The 16157-nt window shown below is 47.0% G+C and overlaps 1 protein-coding gene across 1 annotated transcript in view; it reads left to right on the forward strand.

Annotated features, from left to right (window-relative positions):
- The window catches only part of RUNX2 (runt related transcription factor 2), a gene marked incomplete at its 5' end in the record, with an annotated part of 143718 nt that overhangs the window by 36803 nt on the left and 90758 nt on the right, over window positions 1–16157 (forward strand). Inside the window, one exon of the mRNA XM_021392029.1 lies at window positions 8274–8447. Within this exon, the coding sequence (XP_021247704.1) occupies window positions 8274–8447 (174 nt within the window). The remainder of the gene's footprint in view (window positions 1–8273; window positions 8448–16157) is intronic.

Genomic DNA, 16157 nt, shown 5'->3' on the forward strand with positions numbered 1-16157 from the left:
GGGGGTGTAAAACAAAACCAAAAGCCAAAAGTGCACCTTACTGATGTCTAGAGAGCAGAGGCTTGCAGGACAGCGCAGCATCAGGAGCTAAGCATCTCCAGTCTGTTTTAATGGTTGTGTTTACATCACCCCCATTTTGCTCTATTCAAGGAATCAGGTTTCGCAGGCAGTAAGAAAACCAGCCCCTCTGCCAACTGGAGGGAGGCCAGCTCCAGGAGCAGAGTTGTTTTCTCTCCACCCCCTCCTTGCCCTCTTCATTTGCTGTAGCAAGCAGAGGTTGGCGGGCTCTTTGTAGGATAGCCGACTTGGGGGGGGGGGTGATGTCTGCATCTTCTTCAAAGATATTTCTGGGTTAGGATGAGGGTGATAAAGTCAGCGTGAGGAGCTCTTGCCCTTTTGCAGTGTGGCCATTATACTCCCTCATTCTCTCTCCTGCTAAAGAAAAAATGAAAAAATAGGGAGGAGAAGGGGGAGAGCGTAACAGATAGCAGCATGCAAAGGGAATTAAGGCAGGGACTGAGACTTGCGTGACTGTTTATGTGAGTTGCCTTTAATGTCTCTGAGTGGCAATGCCAGCAGTTCTTAGCTGGTCTCCTGGCACACGTGCACACGGATTCATTTATGTTCCTATGTGATGGCTGAAGGTGAAGGCAGAGCCTTGCTCCCACCCTCCCCTCCCAGTGCAGCTTTGTGCTGACCTTCATGCAGGATGCTGCTCAGCTGTGCCAAGCAAGCTTCAAAATCCAAGTTAGAATTCTATAACTTGTAAAGATAGAGAAAAGGAAAAGAGAAATACAGGGCTTTCCCATGGCAAGGAGAGACTTTGCCGTTTCGTTTAGTGAATTGTGGAGCCAGGCTGTGCCGCAGAGCACAGGGGTGAGCTCAGATGCTGGGGAGAACCAGAGCTACAGCAGTCCCACTCCAGCCCCTTCCTGCTCTGCTTCTTCCTGTCCTCGAAGTGCCTCTCCACTTTCATTCATAAAATGTTCCAGTTTTGCTGTGTTCACGCAGCTTCCCTGTGCCGGCTTGCTGGCCAGCGTTGTCCCTGCCACATGTCCCTTCCATGTGCTGGGAGCCCTGCTCCCACCTCCCTGCGTAGAGGAATTTTGGGAACAGGAGGCTGCTCTGCAGCTGTTGCAATTTGCTGAAAAACCCTGACCTCTGGGTCTGCCTTTCAGCTGTATGTGTGCTCTCCGCAGACCCAGCTGATGTGTAAAAAGCACTGATAGCACTTTATATTCTCAAAGGCTTTGCGAGGAGTGAGTTAGAATCATTCCCATGGGCACACAGGGACACGATTTATGTACCCATGGGATGACTTCCCCTCACCCTTCCTGCCCCTTCCTCCCTTTAACCTGCTGGAAGCTCTTAATTCGTTCCAGGCTCAGAGGGCAGCCTGCAGGATGAGCTTTAGCTCCCAGTGAGTCAATGGGGAGATCACCACCGAACCGGAGACGCTCCCAGGGCTTGAACTCAACGTGGGAAACACCAAAGTTCAAACCTACCCCTGCCTCAGTCCATTCTGGGTTTGAATCACAGCTCCAGGAAGGCAGCAGCGTAATGGATTCTCCTGGGAGCTGGAGCTGGCCCTCTTGGAGCAGCACCAGCAAGCTGCAGGCCTTCGAGAGAGCAGCGCTCAGCAGGGAGACGTTCAGTGGGGTTTCGACAACGGGCTGCATCGGATCCGTTGTGCAGGAACTGAGCCATCCACACCATACCTTCCTCTTCATACCTTCTTTCCACTTCTTTCAGGTGTGAGCCTTACCTGTTTGGGGTAGAAAAGATGCCGTTTTTTTCGGAACAGAACGGGACGGTGTCTTGTTTTCTGCCCGCGTCTGCGTGACTCCTGTTGACACTAGCAGGGCTCTGTGTACAGCTGGGAGAGCGAGCTCTCCAGCCTAATGCAAGCTGGTGCCCTTAGCTATTTAAAAACAAACATCTTTTTTTTCCCCCCATCCATTGAGCAAATTAAATGCAGTTACTTCACCTATGTAGCTCCTTTTTGTAGGAATTATAAGAACCTTTCCTGTGCACAGCCTATGGCCTAATTATGTAATTATGTCTCTTGGGTAGATTATATTTTTCTTCTCATAATTGTGTCTTTACCCAAGAGTCTGGAAGGATTCCAAGCTTTTCCCTTCCATGGGTAAAAACTGTTTGTCTCTCTTGCATTTTGTTTTTCTTTTTCCTGAACTTTGGGTTGCGTGCGTTCGGGTAGGAGCAGGCCAGGGGACAGCCAAGGGAAGCCAGCCTGGGGGGGCTGTCACAAGAGCAACAGACATTCTTAACTGTGATGGATCAATGTGTGTCTTCTGGATTTTTGTTCACTGATGGCTCTCTTATTTTTACCACCAGAACATAGATTAAAGCAGCTCTGGAGCGTTATCTTGCTGAAATTTGTAAGAGGACAATGAATGTATTTGATTTGTGCCAAACAGGCAATGTTATTCTGTCCCTACGCTACAGCTGCTAAGAAGCCTTAGGCTCAGGTCTGAACTCCTTTGCCATGGCTTAAGTGAGACCTCAGCCTCACAAGCCTAGAGCTGGGTTCCAACCAGTGTCTCCCAGTGGGGACTGATCCATAGGACCAAGTGGGATGAAATGCAGCAACATGTCCAAAGAGAATTTAAGGAGAAATCTTGATAAAATTCAAAAGACGCGTGGTGTGAAATAGGCTTCTACAGCGTGTACACAGAAATATGTCACTAGCATATTAGCATTAAAAGATGGAGTGTCTCTAAGACGTATCTATTTATAAAGTCAGTAGGAAAAATGTACCCGTTCTTCAGATTTTTAAAGTTCTTTACTTCTACTGAGCAATGGGAATAATGAAAACTTGGGCTCTTGGGCTCAGATGCGCTTCTCTTGAAGTAAGGGAAAGCTTGGGCTGTATAGGCTGTAATTTATAGCTGGTAGTATAGGTGGTTCTTCTTCGTACTGCCCCTTAGCCTGAAGGCAAGCTCATTTTCCATTGCAGTTTTCTTCTTTTTGAGTCTCAAACCCATCCCAGAACCAGTGCTCACAGGAGGCCTCAGTTACTGGCTTCAGCATTAGGAAGGCTTTTATTTCGGTTGCCCTCACAAGCTGTAGAGCTCCATGGAATGACGACCCAAACTTCCCCTGGCTCCTCCTGCTGCTGAGCCATGGACCAACACCAGTGCTGGTGGTATTCCACATCTGACCATTGCCCTCTGCTCTGCTGGGGATGTCCCAGCACACGCAGCCCAGCAGGGACAGCCCAGCTTCTTGCTTTCGTGACCTTCCTGCATTCCCTTGGCTTTCTCATGGAGACACCTGACTCCCACGAAGGCTCTTCTCGTTGCTGTGACAGAAGAGAAAAAGACAGAAAGAAATGGGTGATGACTGAAAATAGCTAACCCACTTGAGAGCGATAAAAACATCTGCTGACAATCTGGTAACCAGATCTCCTTGGTACCAGAAGAAAAAAAAACAGAAAAAAAAAAAAAAGGTGGGTGGTGTACACGGTGCAAAGAAAGGGAGTCCCTGAGTGTCAGCATCTGGCTGGGCCACGTGTAGCACAATCTAATTAGTTTTCGGTTCCACACCCACAACTGAAAGATAAAAAGGCACACCCCTCCTCCCCGAGGAGGTAAAAATCTTCAAGCGTCAACACCACATTTCCATCCTGCACGTCAGCCTCTTCTGCAGCCTGACTTCCATCTTGACTTCTGCGATGCGGCGGAGGCTCAGCGGTGAGGGACGCGCTCTCGTCCCCTTCCAGCTCCCGCATCCAGCCGCCCCAGGGTTGCATGTCTTTCATCTGAGAGACGTTCCTTCAAACTGAAATGATTCATCTGGAGATGAAGGCTCCTCACATCTCCCACCACAGCTGGGATGTGGTGACCGAATGGCAGCTCCTAGGTGCTGTCTCAGCATGCTGGGGCTGCGTGGCCTGGCGAGATGAGGCTGCCTGCAGCTTTTGCATTCGCTCAGAGCTGTTTTCTGGGCCGGTTCACGCAGAACGGCCCAAACTGGTGCTGAGCAGATTCATGGCAATGCTTTCTGCCTCTGGAAACTGATATTCAGGTTTGGTGTGTGATGTGAAAGAGCTGAGCGGTGGTGGTGGCGACAGGCTTGAATATTGCCCAACGTTTTGGAGCAGCTCATAGATTTCTAGTATCGAACATGTTTTATGCTGTGACAGCAGACGAACCAGAGCGGTTTGCATGGCTTTTGTCTAGCAGCTCCAGAATATTCTCAGCACGTCTTGCTTCCCTGCTGTGGCCTGCTCTCTTCCAGTGCCCGCTGGGTCCCATCCTTACCCCGTGTCCCCTCATGTGACAGCCCCTCAGGCTTTTTCGTATCAAGGGCTGCCTGCATCCCCAAGGATTTTGTCCCCTCTCAGTAAGCCCAAGACATTCCATGAAATCTTCTTTGTAACGGGGCAGCCAGGCCTCACTGTAACATTGCTGGCAGGACCATCCCAGGCGTTGAGTGCTGGCACTGGGAAAGCCACGGCATTATTTTCTCCTTCCCTCTCTGTAGCCTCATATTGCTTTTTAATGTAATCACTGCCGTGGCAGATCACAGATCCTCACTGAGCTATCCACACTTACTACCCTAATCTTTTTTCCTGAAATAAAATGATGCCTCATGGCTGTGACCAAGGAATACAGCTTTTCTTAGCACGCTCCCCTGGGATCAGGAATTTCTCTGTCAGCGGACACATATATCAATGGGAGATGAAAAGCAGCCCGTGGAATGAGTTTTAAACATGTATCACATATTTCACTGCTGCTGCTGATGTGCTACTCAGAAGGCTTTTTTAGAGTCTCAGCCCATGCCTCATGGCTGCTCTGTTCTTAATAGGATCGTTTTATATTTTTTCTTGCCCAGGAATCAGGGCAAGAAAGCTATTTAAGTTGCCTACGCTTCTTTGCAGACGCCTCCTCAATGTGAAGGTTTTTGTTGAGTTTCCTGCTTACTTTCCACGTGGGCATATCTTAGCTTCTGTCAAAGAACAGGAACCCGTAACGTGCAGAGTTGCAATGCGATCTCATCTCACTGGGACACTGCGCTGGGGGAGCGTGGCTCCTGTGGATCTCTTTTTCGTAACAGGACTCTTTGCTACAGCCCTACATTTTAAATGACCAGCAGGGAAAGGCAAGTCTGCCTTTGGCCCCTTGCTGGTTTCTGGGGACCTGCACTTCCACTGATGCCCAGGGTCTTCCAGCTGTGCAGAAAGCTCTCTTTTCCCTCCTTTCCCTACTTTTCCTAGGTGACAACACCCAAATCCATATATTTCTCAACTATTTCGGGTCAACCATATGTGGGAATCCTTCTTATTCTTTCTTTCTTTTTCTTTTTCCCCGCCTGCGTGGAAGTACCCTGCTATTCTGCCGAATTTGGTCTTTCTCTGACAGACCATTTCATTATAATAACAGAGAGTTAAATACAATCTCTGTTCTGGAAAACTGTGGGCAACCAGAGCGTGACAGAAACGAAGCAAGGGGATATTGGGCACACGTTGATACAAAAGAGGTGCCCTACGTAATGAGTGTTCGTGGAGCGAGCAGAAGGCAGTCAAAATAGTTTGTGCACTGGTTCGTTAGAAAAGCACTGTATGATTCTTAAGCCAGAAGGACCCTGTATAAACACGGGGCAGAATTTTTCTGTCAAAATTAAAAATCAATTTCACTTGGGGAATAGATTGATTCCCAGGTAATGTCGGCCCCAATGTGTGAGCTCAGAGATAGGCTACTTGGGTTTGTCTTATCTTGAGCCCTCTTGCTCGTGCTGAAACGTGATGAGGAATGAATAGAAAAGGAGAGGGGCAATGGATTCCTTGAGAAAACCAGACTGGTAAATGGGGCTAACAAAGACAAAAGCAAAAACAGAAAAAATGTGGAAAAAAATAGAAGGTGGAGAAGGAGAAATCCCAAGAGGGTACTGACGGTGTGCGTGTGCATGTGTGTGAAAGTTACTTATTTAGGTTAGCAGCACCCAGCTTATACAAGTTCTAATTTACATAGATTGAAGAGATAGTGCTAATGACTACCAGGTGAGATGTTATCCTATTAATGAGGCTGCCATTACAGAGCTGTTACAAGCCCACCAAAAATTGTTCCCCACTTGAAGTGATTGATACCTCATAGAGAGGAGTTACCTATGCCAGAGGATTGTTCTGCAGAGCTCTACCATACAGCAGCTCCTTCTCTTTAATGGGAAAGCTCACGCCTACCCCATGTTTTTATACTGAGTCATCCTGGGGGAGAAAAATCATACTTCAAAGCACAGGATAATGGGTCAACTAATTAATTTTTTTAATTGCTAGAGAAGTTTCTCTAAAATTAATTTCCATCTAGCTTTTTTTCTCATCTTCCAACCTAAATCCTTCAGTTTTCCTACAATGGCAGGATCTCAGACTGGTTGATGGCCCTCTGGGTCCAGCGGGTCCAACCTCTGCTCAAGCAGGGACACCCAGAGCAGGGTGCCCAGGCCCACGTATGGGCAGCTGCTGGAGATCTCCAAGTCTATGATCTGAGATCTTCCACTGTCTATGTAGAACTCTGATTTCTCTAAATTTAGTTTAGAGTTAGCTGTCCATTCCAGAAAAAGTTTTGCCTGCAGTCACATTTGGACACTGTGATCCCAGTTGGATGATGTGAACCCACGTACTTCAGTGCTACGGTGACAGACACCGTTAAATTGCCTCTTATAAAGAGAGGTGAACTGGTAGATTTCAAGGCTGAGTGGCCTCATTTATACTGTTGAAACAAATTAAACAGTGCCAGAATTGGTTCTCTGTCTCTAAGACTGATGTGGGCAATCTGACCGTGTCTGCAAGGCTGAACTCTCATGGCCTCCAAGCAGAGGGCTGTATTTTCACTGCTGAGGGAGAATGCAGTTTATCTCGAACCTCTGGGCATCATCTGGAGGAGTTTGAGCTGCGCCCAAACCATACCAGAGACCCTTCCTAATGTTAAAAGCATAAAAATGCCCAAGCCACGTATTGCCTGTGCCGATACCCCAGCACTGTTTACAGGGATGGAGTCAACTGTGTTTCTGGGTTGCAGTGAGGGGGTCTGGGCTCCCATTTCAGCTCTGCCAGATGCTTTTCATGCAACCTTAGTTGCTAACTTTGGGTGAGATTAGTTCCATGCGATGTTGACTAATGGTGAGAGTGCCTAATTAAACTAGTCATGTGGGCTCCCTCTCTGATCAGAGAAGGAAGAGAAAGCAAATTCAGAAGGTGAATCATACCATTTTAAGACCGGTGGCAGAGACAAATGAGATGAATTGCCCTCTGGAAGTAGCTATTTCTTTCCATTAACTGTAGAGGAAGTCTACATTAGAAGAGTTTAGACTAGATGCCTGATTTATGAATGGCTGAAGTTCAGTAAAATTAGTACTGACCTTAATCTCGCTGCATGCCTGTTTTTCCATATGTTGAATGATAGAAATAACGCCTTCTGTGCCTCGTTCAAAGGCACCATTGGTTGAGGAGCATCTGTTACTACTTCAAAAAGACATTAAATTGAGGAGCAAAAAATACAACAATTAGAGAAGTAAAACCTTTCCTCTTGAAACATCTGAATGACAATATGAAGAGTACCGAGGTGCCACTTGGTGCGTCCTGTTGCTTTGGGCATTTTTCTCCTCTGCATTTTGGCAACCGAGCTCCCATGGAAGGCTTTTCCCAAGACAGCCCTGTGGCACAGGGGCAGTGAGCTTGCTCTTGGAGAGAAGTAAGAGCGTGGAGGAAGGCTGAACATGTAGTGGCAGTATAAGACCCGGTCTTGGCCAGAAGCTTCTTAAATGAGAGTGACTATTTACTTTCTGGGAAAGCTCTCAAGTTACGGAGGAATTTTCTTAGCAGAAGTTCACAACATATAGTCCAGCCATGGAATAATTGTCCCTCTTGATGACTTGTACATATAAAGTTTACTTTTGGAAAAAAGTTTTGCCCCTCTGACTATTCAGTGTAATTAAAGAAGAAGAAAAAAAAAAGACATAAAGACCTTGTGTGGTGTCCTTAAGGGCTTATTTTGATCCAAATTACTGCATTACATAGCAATATGGGCACAGTAATGCCAGTTAAGGCTTTCGCCAGCACAACCTCGTCCAAAACACCGAAACACAAATTGCCCACCAATGTCACTGTGTTATTGGGAGTAGCTGTTTTACCTGCATAGTCCATTAATCTGATAATAGGTCCTCAGAGACCTCTTTTTTTTTTCTTTTTTTTTTTGTATGTTAAATTACTAAATCTTGTTATTAACGCTTTTTATTTTATGATTTGCTGTTTCCAGGGCACAGACAGAAGCTTGATGACTCTAAACCTAGTTTGTTCCCTGAACGCCTCAGTGATTTAGGGCGCATTCCTCATCCCAGTATGAGAGTAGGGGTCCCGACCCAGAGCCCACGGCCCTCTCTGAACTCTGCACCAAGTCCTTTTAATCCTCAAGGACAGAGTCAGATTACAGGTAAGAGACAGAACCATAGGTTTGACTTGCACAGGCAATGGTAGTAATTGCTTATTGGATGTTTGTGTCTCAGCTGTAGACGTAGAGGCTGTTACAGAGGGAGAGATGTGTTCCAGGCAAAGCTAGGTGGGAAGTGTTTTCTTCTGTAGCATTTGAAGCTGAAAATGTCTTTCTTTTTTTTTTTAAATGTCTTTTTGCCATAGGTCCAAAGTAGTCAATCTGGGTAAACTGCCTAGGAATCTGGTGAAATTCTGACTGCCATGTTGCTATGCCTTCACCTCCGGCTCTGTAATAGTACCTATTAGCACTGATTAGAATGGATATTTTTATTCAGCCTTTGTATTTCGCACTGGTGTTGAGAGAAGCATCCAGAATTCCATGGTCTTCCTGTCAGAACAATAACACAATCTTCTCATGTGGCGGTTTCCTTCCAGCACCAGTGCTGACCAATGTTACAATGAACGGACTGGGTTATGGAGAAATCTCCACAGATTGCTCATGAGGGTTGTATGCAACGTTTGTGATTGCACGCTGAGAGACAGATTTCAGCGTGCTGAGAGAAATCCTGAAATACCACGTGTCACAGAGGGTGAGCCTGAAATAAGATGTTTAACTGCAGCTGTGCCAGAAGTTTGCAACAAAACTGTAAAACCTACAAAAAAAAAAAAAAAAAAACCCACCCTGATTTTGTTAGTTTTTTTTTTTCTAAATGTAGAGCTGGTTATGTTTTTTCAAAAGAGTTTCAAAGCAACCTCTGCCTAATTCTGGCCATTGCTACACTCGAAACTTCTGCTGATGTTATTTGCGGCTCTCTGGGATGCGTAGAGGTGATGCCACTGACCAATTCACTTGCTGGAACTGTTGGACAACTTAACTTAGATGCAAGTTTGTCAGCAAAACTCTCAACTCAATTTACTGGGCAGCTTTAAAACTCAGTTTTACTGTTACAGTTGTGTCTACACCAGGAGTCCTTTGACAATGTAATACAGCAGAATTCCTGTACTGGTAAAGCACTCCTGGTGTAGACATAGTCTTTGAGTCAACCTAGGAAGATTTCTGGTTTCGTGTTTCAAGTGGTTTTGACATGATACCAGCTGAAACTTAGTGGTTTTAACAAAGTGTTGTGGCTTTCTTCTTCTTTCTTTTTCTTCTTTTTTAAGTTCAACTGGTCTATTAATTTGCAGTGAGGAAGAGAAGTAAGTGGGTTAATTTGAACCCAAAGCAGTCAGCGAATTGGAACAAAAAAAAAAAATGGTTCCCATGAGCTGTGGCAAAGCTCTCCCAGCTTGAGAAGTCTAGCTTTAAGTAGTATGAAGCATTTATAATATATTAAATATGTTGGTGTCAGTCGTTGCGTGGTACCTGATGCCCACTGTCTTCCCAGAGCAGTCTTTTTGGCCAGGTTTCGTTGGATATGTGAAGTCAGGGCTCTTGTACGCATCATTTTCTGGGTACGAACTGCCACACGAAGCCCAGTATTTCTTCTAACCTCACCACTCTCTTCTGCCTGACAGTGTTTGAGGATGTGGCAGCTCCCCAAAAAACTGGGCAGAATGTGGGGCTAAAATCAGCTTCTCTCCTGTGCCTCCATAGTTTACCTATTGTGGAACACTGCATCTAGGAACGAAGGAGGGGGAAATTCTTCCTGACCCCATCTGGTGATCAGCTTATGCCCTGAAGCACGAGAACTGAGATCCCCTTGTAATTTTCTTCCTCTCTAAGTGTAACCTCATATGCTGTTCTCATTCACATAAATGCCTCCTGTAGAAAATGTTCTGCTGGGTTTGATTAATAGAGTACTTCTCTGCCTCGTTATGAATCAGCAGCAGCATTTACAGCTCCTGGAGGTGACAACTTCAGATGAGGTTTAAATAAGCCTGGCTGCAGACAGAGTTGTGTGCTGTTCCCTATCTGCTCTGCAGCTTGAGGAGTTCAAAGCCCGTTCCAGCTGAGCCTTCATCCGCAGCGGGAAGTGCTGCTGGTGGGGCAGAGGGAGCGAGCCGAACCCAGGAGGGCAGGCTGACTTGCCCATCTATTATGGATTATATGCTTTTCTTGCCAGATAAGCCCAGAGTCGTGGGGTACTTTAGAATCCCAAAGCGCTCTCATTTCCCCTGAAGCAACGAGGACTTATTCAAATTTTTAGTGAATTTGGGGCAGTACTGTGGCCCAATACGGTGCCATCTTGTTCCCCACTCTTGTCTCCTCCTCGATTTCCAGCAGCCAAGTACCCAGCCCACAAAGGCTACTCGTTAGTTTTCCATTTCATAAAGCGATTCGCGTGAGCGTGCTGCATCGATGCAAGCCCCGTGAATTGCACTGGCTTCCCCACAAGGCTTTTTTTTGTGCTCTTCGGGATGTTGATTGCAATCTGTAAAGCTGTGTGTGCTTTGATGTTCCACCAAAGCGCTGGGATGCTTCTGCGGACGGTCCCCCGCCGTTCTTCTGGGAGGAATGGATGCTCCTTGCCACACAAGCTGCGCCAACGGGAGGCAAAGGGAATGCCTCAGAGCAGACACCTCTTTGATCAGGTGCTGGCTGCCCATGGGAAATTGCAAAATGTATGGCTGCTGGGTGCGGTGATAGGGCAGGAGCTGCTAGCACTGCCCGTCTCCCCCAGTTACCCACTGAATTCTTAACGTGGTCGCTGGGCTGGTAGGGTCTGGGGATGCCTTGAAAGGAGTACAGACGCTTGTCTAAACCCAAGGATGTTCTTATGACCTTTGTTGGAATTAAGCAAGCATTCCTTTTAGATAAACCTTTGTTTCTTAATCTCTGACCTAGTAATTTAGGGGAAATAATTAATTCCTTATAAATTTAACAGTAAATACTGCATTCCTATGACAAAATCCGTATTATGCCTAGTAAGCACATAAACTGGTTTTGTGTAGTTCCACTTGAGGTCTCGCATAGCTATTGCATGATTAAACACGAGCAATATTTAAAGCCTGACTGGCCCACACCTGAGCACGGAGGAACTCGGCACTTTGGGGTTCACTCTTACATTTCTTCTCTCTGTCTGGGTTGTGTTTATTTGCCTCAAGTATCAGAGTGCAGGCTCTACAAATGGCAGCGCAGTCCTAAACCCACCGCAGCACCGGGCTGCCACAGCGCAAGGCACAGACTTGCCCTTATTCAACATGGCATTTTAACTAGGAGCCTGCAAAAGCAACATCGAAGGGTCATTAAAAAACAAATCACCCAATAAGCAGATGCCTTTGCTGAGGCAGTGCAGATTCAATTTGAACCCCGCTTGCTGCCCGTAAATCAGGGATCCTGTCCGCTCACATTTGGATATTGGTATATTTGCTTTTTTTTTTTTTTTTTTTTTTCCCTTTCCACTCTCCCTAATGGCACTGGAACAACTTGCAGGCGGGTCGGGTTACAGTCCCGCTCAGACCCTGGCTCATTGGAGCAGTGCTTCGGTATGAAATGAGCAAAGCTGCTGTTGTTCTAAACTGCAGCCGGTGCGGATGAGCTTCTGCCAGAGCGGGTGGCGGGAGCAGATCTGAGCAGGGCTGCGAGTGGGGCTTCCGTGAGGCTTCATGCTCCATCACCTCGGTGGCACCGTCTGATCTGTGGGCAATCTGTGACTTGCAGCACTGAAAGAACAGTGCTCAAAAGGCAGGTCCTGTGATTTTTTTTCTGTTTTTTTTTTTTTTTTTTTTTTCTGCTTCGCCCTCTCCCACGTGCTTCGGTGATGCTGCATTTCCAGCCCTCGTCGTTTTTCACCGTTTTTAAAGTTGTAGAAAGCTGATTTAAAGAACTTGGAGATGAAAGTTAGTGGGAGGATCCATTGCCTCTGTCAGGTAAAGCAATGAGAACTGAGGCTGGTGGGAAGGCTGCGGGCAGAAAGCACCTTCAGCTCCCCGGATGGCACCAGTCCTCCATTCCCCCCATTCTGGGCTGGTGGCTCTGGGCACTGCCCTCTTGCAGAGTCAGGGAGATGGGACAATCCTCCCCTCTCACAGCAGTCGTGGGGAGTGGATGTGGGGCTGTGAAGCACCTGCCTCAAAGACCAAAAGCTGCAGACCAGTGTCTGTTATCTGAGACCACCAGCTGCAGGAGAGGAGTGGAACTAACCGGGTAGCTGTTACTAGCTGGGCCTGGATCCCCCTGGATTACTTGTGTTAGACCTGGGACAGCAGCACGCTGCAGCATGCACCAGTCTGCAGCCGTGCACGTCAGACTGCTGAAAGCAGCAGGCACAGTATGCAATCGCTTGAAGAACAGCATTTAGAAATAGCCCAAGCTATAGGTTTACAGGGTGCATTGTGCCTTCAGTCCGTGGAATAAAAGCTACAAGTCAGCATATGAGGTGGAGGAGCTGGGATTCCTTCTGCCACAAACCCCAGGGTGGCTGCAGCCTGCTGTGTTTTATGCAAATTGATTGCATCCTTGGGGCGACTGGCGAGCCGCCACTGTGAACCTCCATTGGGTAAAGTCTGTGTCCCTCCTATTAAAGTATTCTTTTAACTTTTTTTTTTTTCCCTTTGCTATTTAGTTGTCCTACTGGCAAGACTTGTTCAGCTCTTTTTTTTTTTTTTCCTTTAGAACTGTGACTCTTAGGGACTGAGAGGAAAAATGGTTTTAGAGGTTCTTAAGCCCAAAATCTGGTCTCAATTACACTGGTGTCCATAGGGGTGTAACTCCCCTGCATTCACTGATTGAACTGGGCAATCCAGATCAAGCCCTGGGCTTTTAAATGTGCCTAAGAAATAGTCAGAGGAAAGGAGGAGGTTGCATTTTGTTGTTGTTGTTTTGCTGGGGTTGGGTTCACAACAATAGCGCGTTTACTCATGCAGAAAGTCATCTTGGCTTTGTTAAGATCATAACCAAAGATATTTGCTTTGGGTGTTTACCATAGATAGCTCCAGACAGCTTGTTTTCAAGTATCAGCAGTAGCACTAATGCAATGGGCAGCAGCCAGCACTGGAGCTGACGACTGGATTTAAATAAGTATTTTTGGAACGTGTGTGCGTACATGCGACGTTTGGGTTTTATAGGCTGTATGCTGATGGGCTCTGAGCCTATGATCATGCTCTGAGTACCGGAGCTTAGCTTGAGAAATGGAAATTTGATCTTTTTCTATAGTAAATCTGTATGCTTAGTAATCCAGCGCCAAAGGAACAGAAAACTACTTGTACAGGACAGTTTTCCGGCTTTCTCTTCTCTCTTTTGACACTTTTCCATTGAAAGAAGAGAACTGACATCGCTGGATGATCAGTGGGATAAGTGGGCCACGAGGGGTTGCTCAGTTTCTGGGCTTAGTTTTATACATCCAAATTTAGGCAGATTTTTAAAGCTCCTATTGTCCTCTAAGCTGATGCAGTCAGTCCTTGACAACATGGGTCAGGAGCTGATCAAGTCTTCCACTGATTGTCAGTGTGGCAGTGAAACCAACAGACAAAAGCATTTGCAAGACCACAATTTCCTGCCTCGTTGAGGCTCACCTGGCAGCGCCATCAGGAAGGAGCTGCTGCTGGGTTTGTTTGGTCCTCGCCCACCAACTCGTTTCAGCTCATCTGCACCCAGCGTTTCTTCGCATATGCATGAAAATGCCCCATCCTGAATGGGTATTGTGAAAGCCGCACTGTTCCTCACACCCACGCGGACTTACCAAAAATGTTTACAAAAGGAGGACGGCTCTTAGGAATCGCTCCAAAATTTTCAAGTGCAAAGTCAAATTCAGAGCAGCCCTCTGCCTCTGTTGCTGCTGTTTAAGGCTCTGCCAGCCTGGCTGCAGGCCTCCGGCACTGGGAGTTGGGTGGGCTTTCTCCTGAACTGTTCAGCGTACTTCTGTATTCACATTTTCCCTTGATTTCTAGGGATTCCTTCAGGCAGGAATTCATGTTTGCTCTGCTTCAGAGCTCTGGGGTTTCTCATATATTCGGGGCTTTCAGCAATTAGAAAGATACGCTTTGGCTGCCAGAGCACGCGGTGCTTCATGTGACAGCCCAGAGCCTCTGGCTCACGCATGCAGGAGGTGCCTGCCAGCCTGGCAAGCACGCGTGGCCCTCTACTCGCTGCCAGCAGAAGAGATGGTCTCATGTGCTTCATGCTCATGTTCCTTCATGGCAAGGAAAACTTCTTGCAAATCCACTTGCACTGTCTGCCCCACTGGTGTGTGCTCAGTGCCCATGTCACCCCTTCAGTAAGGAGGAGGTGACCCTACCGAGGACATTGTTGTGTTCCCTTCTGGCACCCGCTTGGATTTGTCCCATAAGGGGAAGTTCTGGAAGCAGGCACCCCCAAGCAATTAGCATGGCAGCCGCCTGCCTCCACAAGGTTGGATTCTGTGGTACAGGAAGCCAGAAGAGAGGTGGGGCCTCTGCACGGCAGCATTGCAAGGAATGTCCTCGCACCAGGCCAAGCGGTGACGTGTGTCGCCCGCAGCTCCCTGTCTGCTCTGAGGACTACATGGGGTGGCTGCTGGCTACGTGGGGTGGCTGTTGGCTACGTGGGGTGACTGTTGGCTCCGCTGCATTTTGCTGCAGGGGCTTGGCAATACCACTGAGCAGTGACTGTGACCCTTTGGGTGAGCAGACCTTGCTTGAATTCTGCTCCTCACGTGTCCGGAGAGTGAGTGGAGGCTGGTTTTAGGGCATTTACTCCAGGATCTGGTAAAACTAGTGTCTTTAGTTTCCTCTTTCACAACAGGTCAAAGATAACGCTTGAAGCCACAGGGCAAATTCCCCACCTGGCCTCAGCCGTGACCTTGGCCATGCCTCAGTGTGGAGAAATCACACTGACCTCCAGCCTGGCCTACTGTGGCCTTTCTTCAGTCAGTGAGCTCTGATGTGTCTTCTGTTCAATTTGGTTGAGGATTTTCCTCCAAATTATTTCCTATTCCATGAGAAGACACAGTATAATTTCCCTGGAGCTGAGTTTCCTACACTGTAGTTTCAGAGAGGCTCAAGTTCACACCTGAACATCTGGGTTGAAAGCTTCCGGCCAAGAGAAGGACCCCATTTTGTTAATGAGATACTCAGGGAACAACTTAACTTATCATTCTTTACTTAAATTTAGGTAGAAATTACCCAATTTACCGTAGTTCAACAGGAGGCCTGTGTAAGGGCCAGAAGCAGTTACGTCACTGCGCAGTGTCTTCACTAACAGTCTGTCCTCTTTCTCTAAAACACTTTGCAGTTTAACATCTCACAGTTTGGGGATCACGAAGAGTTGAAATCAAGTATAAATTAAAAAATAAATCTGGTGATGTGGTGCTGTAGATGAGATGAGCTAAAGAAAGAGAGTATAAATTAAGCTAAATGTCTTGAGAATGTATGAAATGCTCTGGCATCAACAGATGGTCCATCCAGCCCCATATTCTGCCTCTGACGTTGCCATATGAGATATTGTTCTAAAAAACTGCACGAGTCTGTTCATTTTTGCTCTTGATCCTTCTTGTGTTCACAAAGGCATTCGCACTTGTTGAATTAAGGATGTTAGATGGAAAGCCAAACCTAGTGTGGGTGTTCAGAGTGGGAAGGGTACCAGAGTCAGTCAGAATCTTTTCACGCCATGACGACTACGCCACAAGAAGTGGCATGAGCCCCCACAAGGCAGCTCCTTTCCTGAGGTTTTCACCATCTTAAACGAAATTCCTGCAAAAACTTCCTCTGCCGTGATTTTACTCAACCTTTACCTGCTCTATAGGTTCCTTCCAGCACTGGGGCTGACCTGAAATCAAAACTTCAAGAGACCCTG

The sequence above is a fragment of the Numida meleagris genome, chromosome 3, assembly GCF_002078875.1.
Source record: "Numida meleagris isolate 19003 breed g44 Domestic line chromosome 3, NumMel1.0, whole genome shotgun sequence".
In the NCBI taxonomy this organism is placed as follows: Eukaryota; Metazoa; Chordata; class Aves; order Galliformes; family Numididae; genus Numida; species Numida meleagris.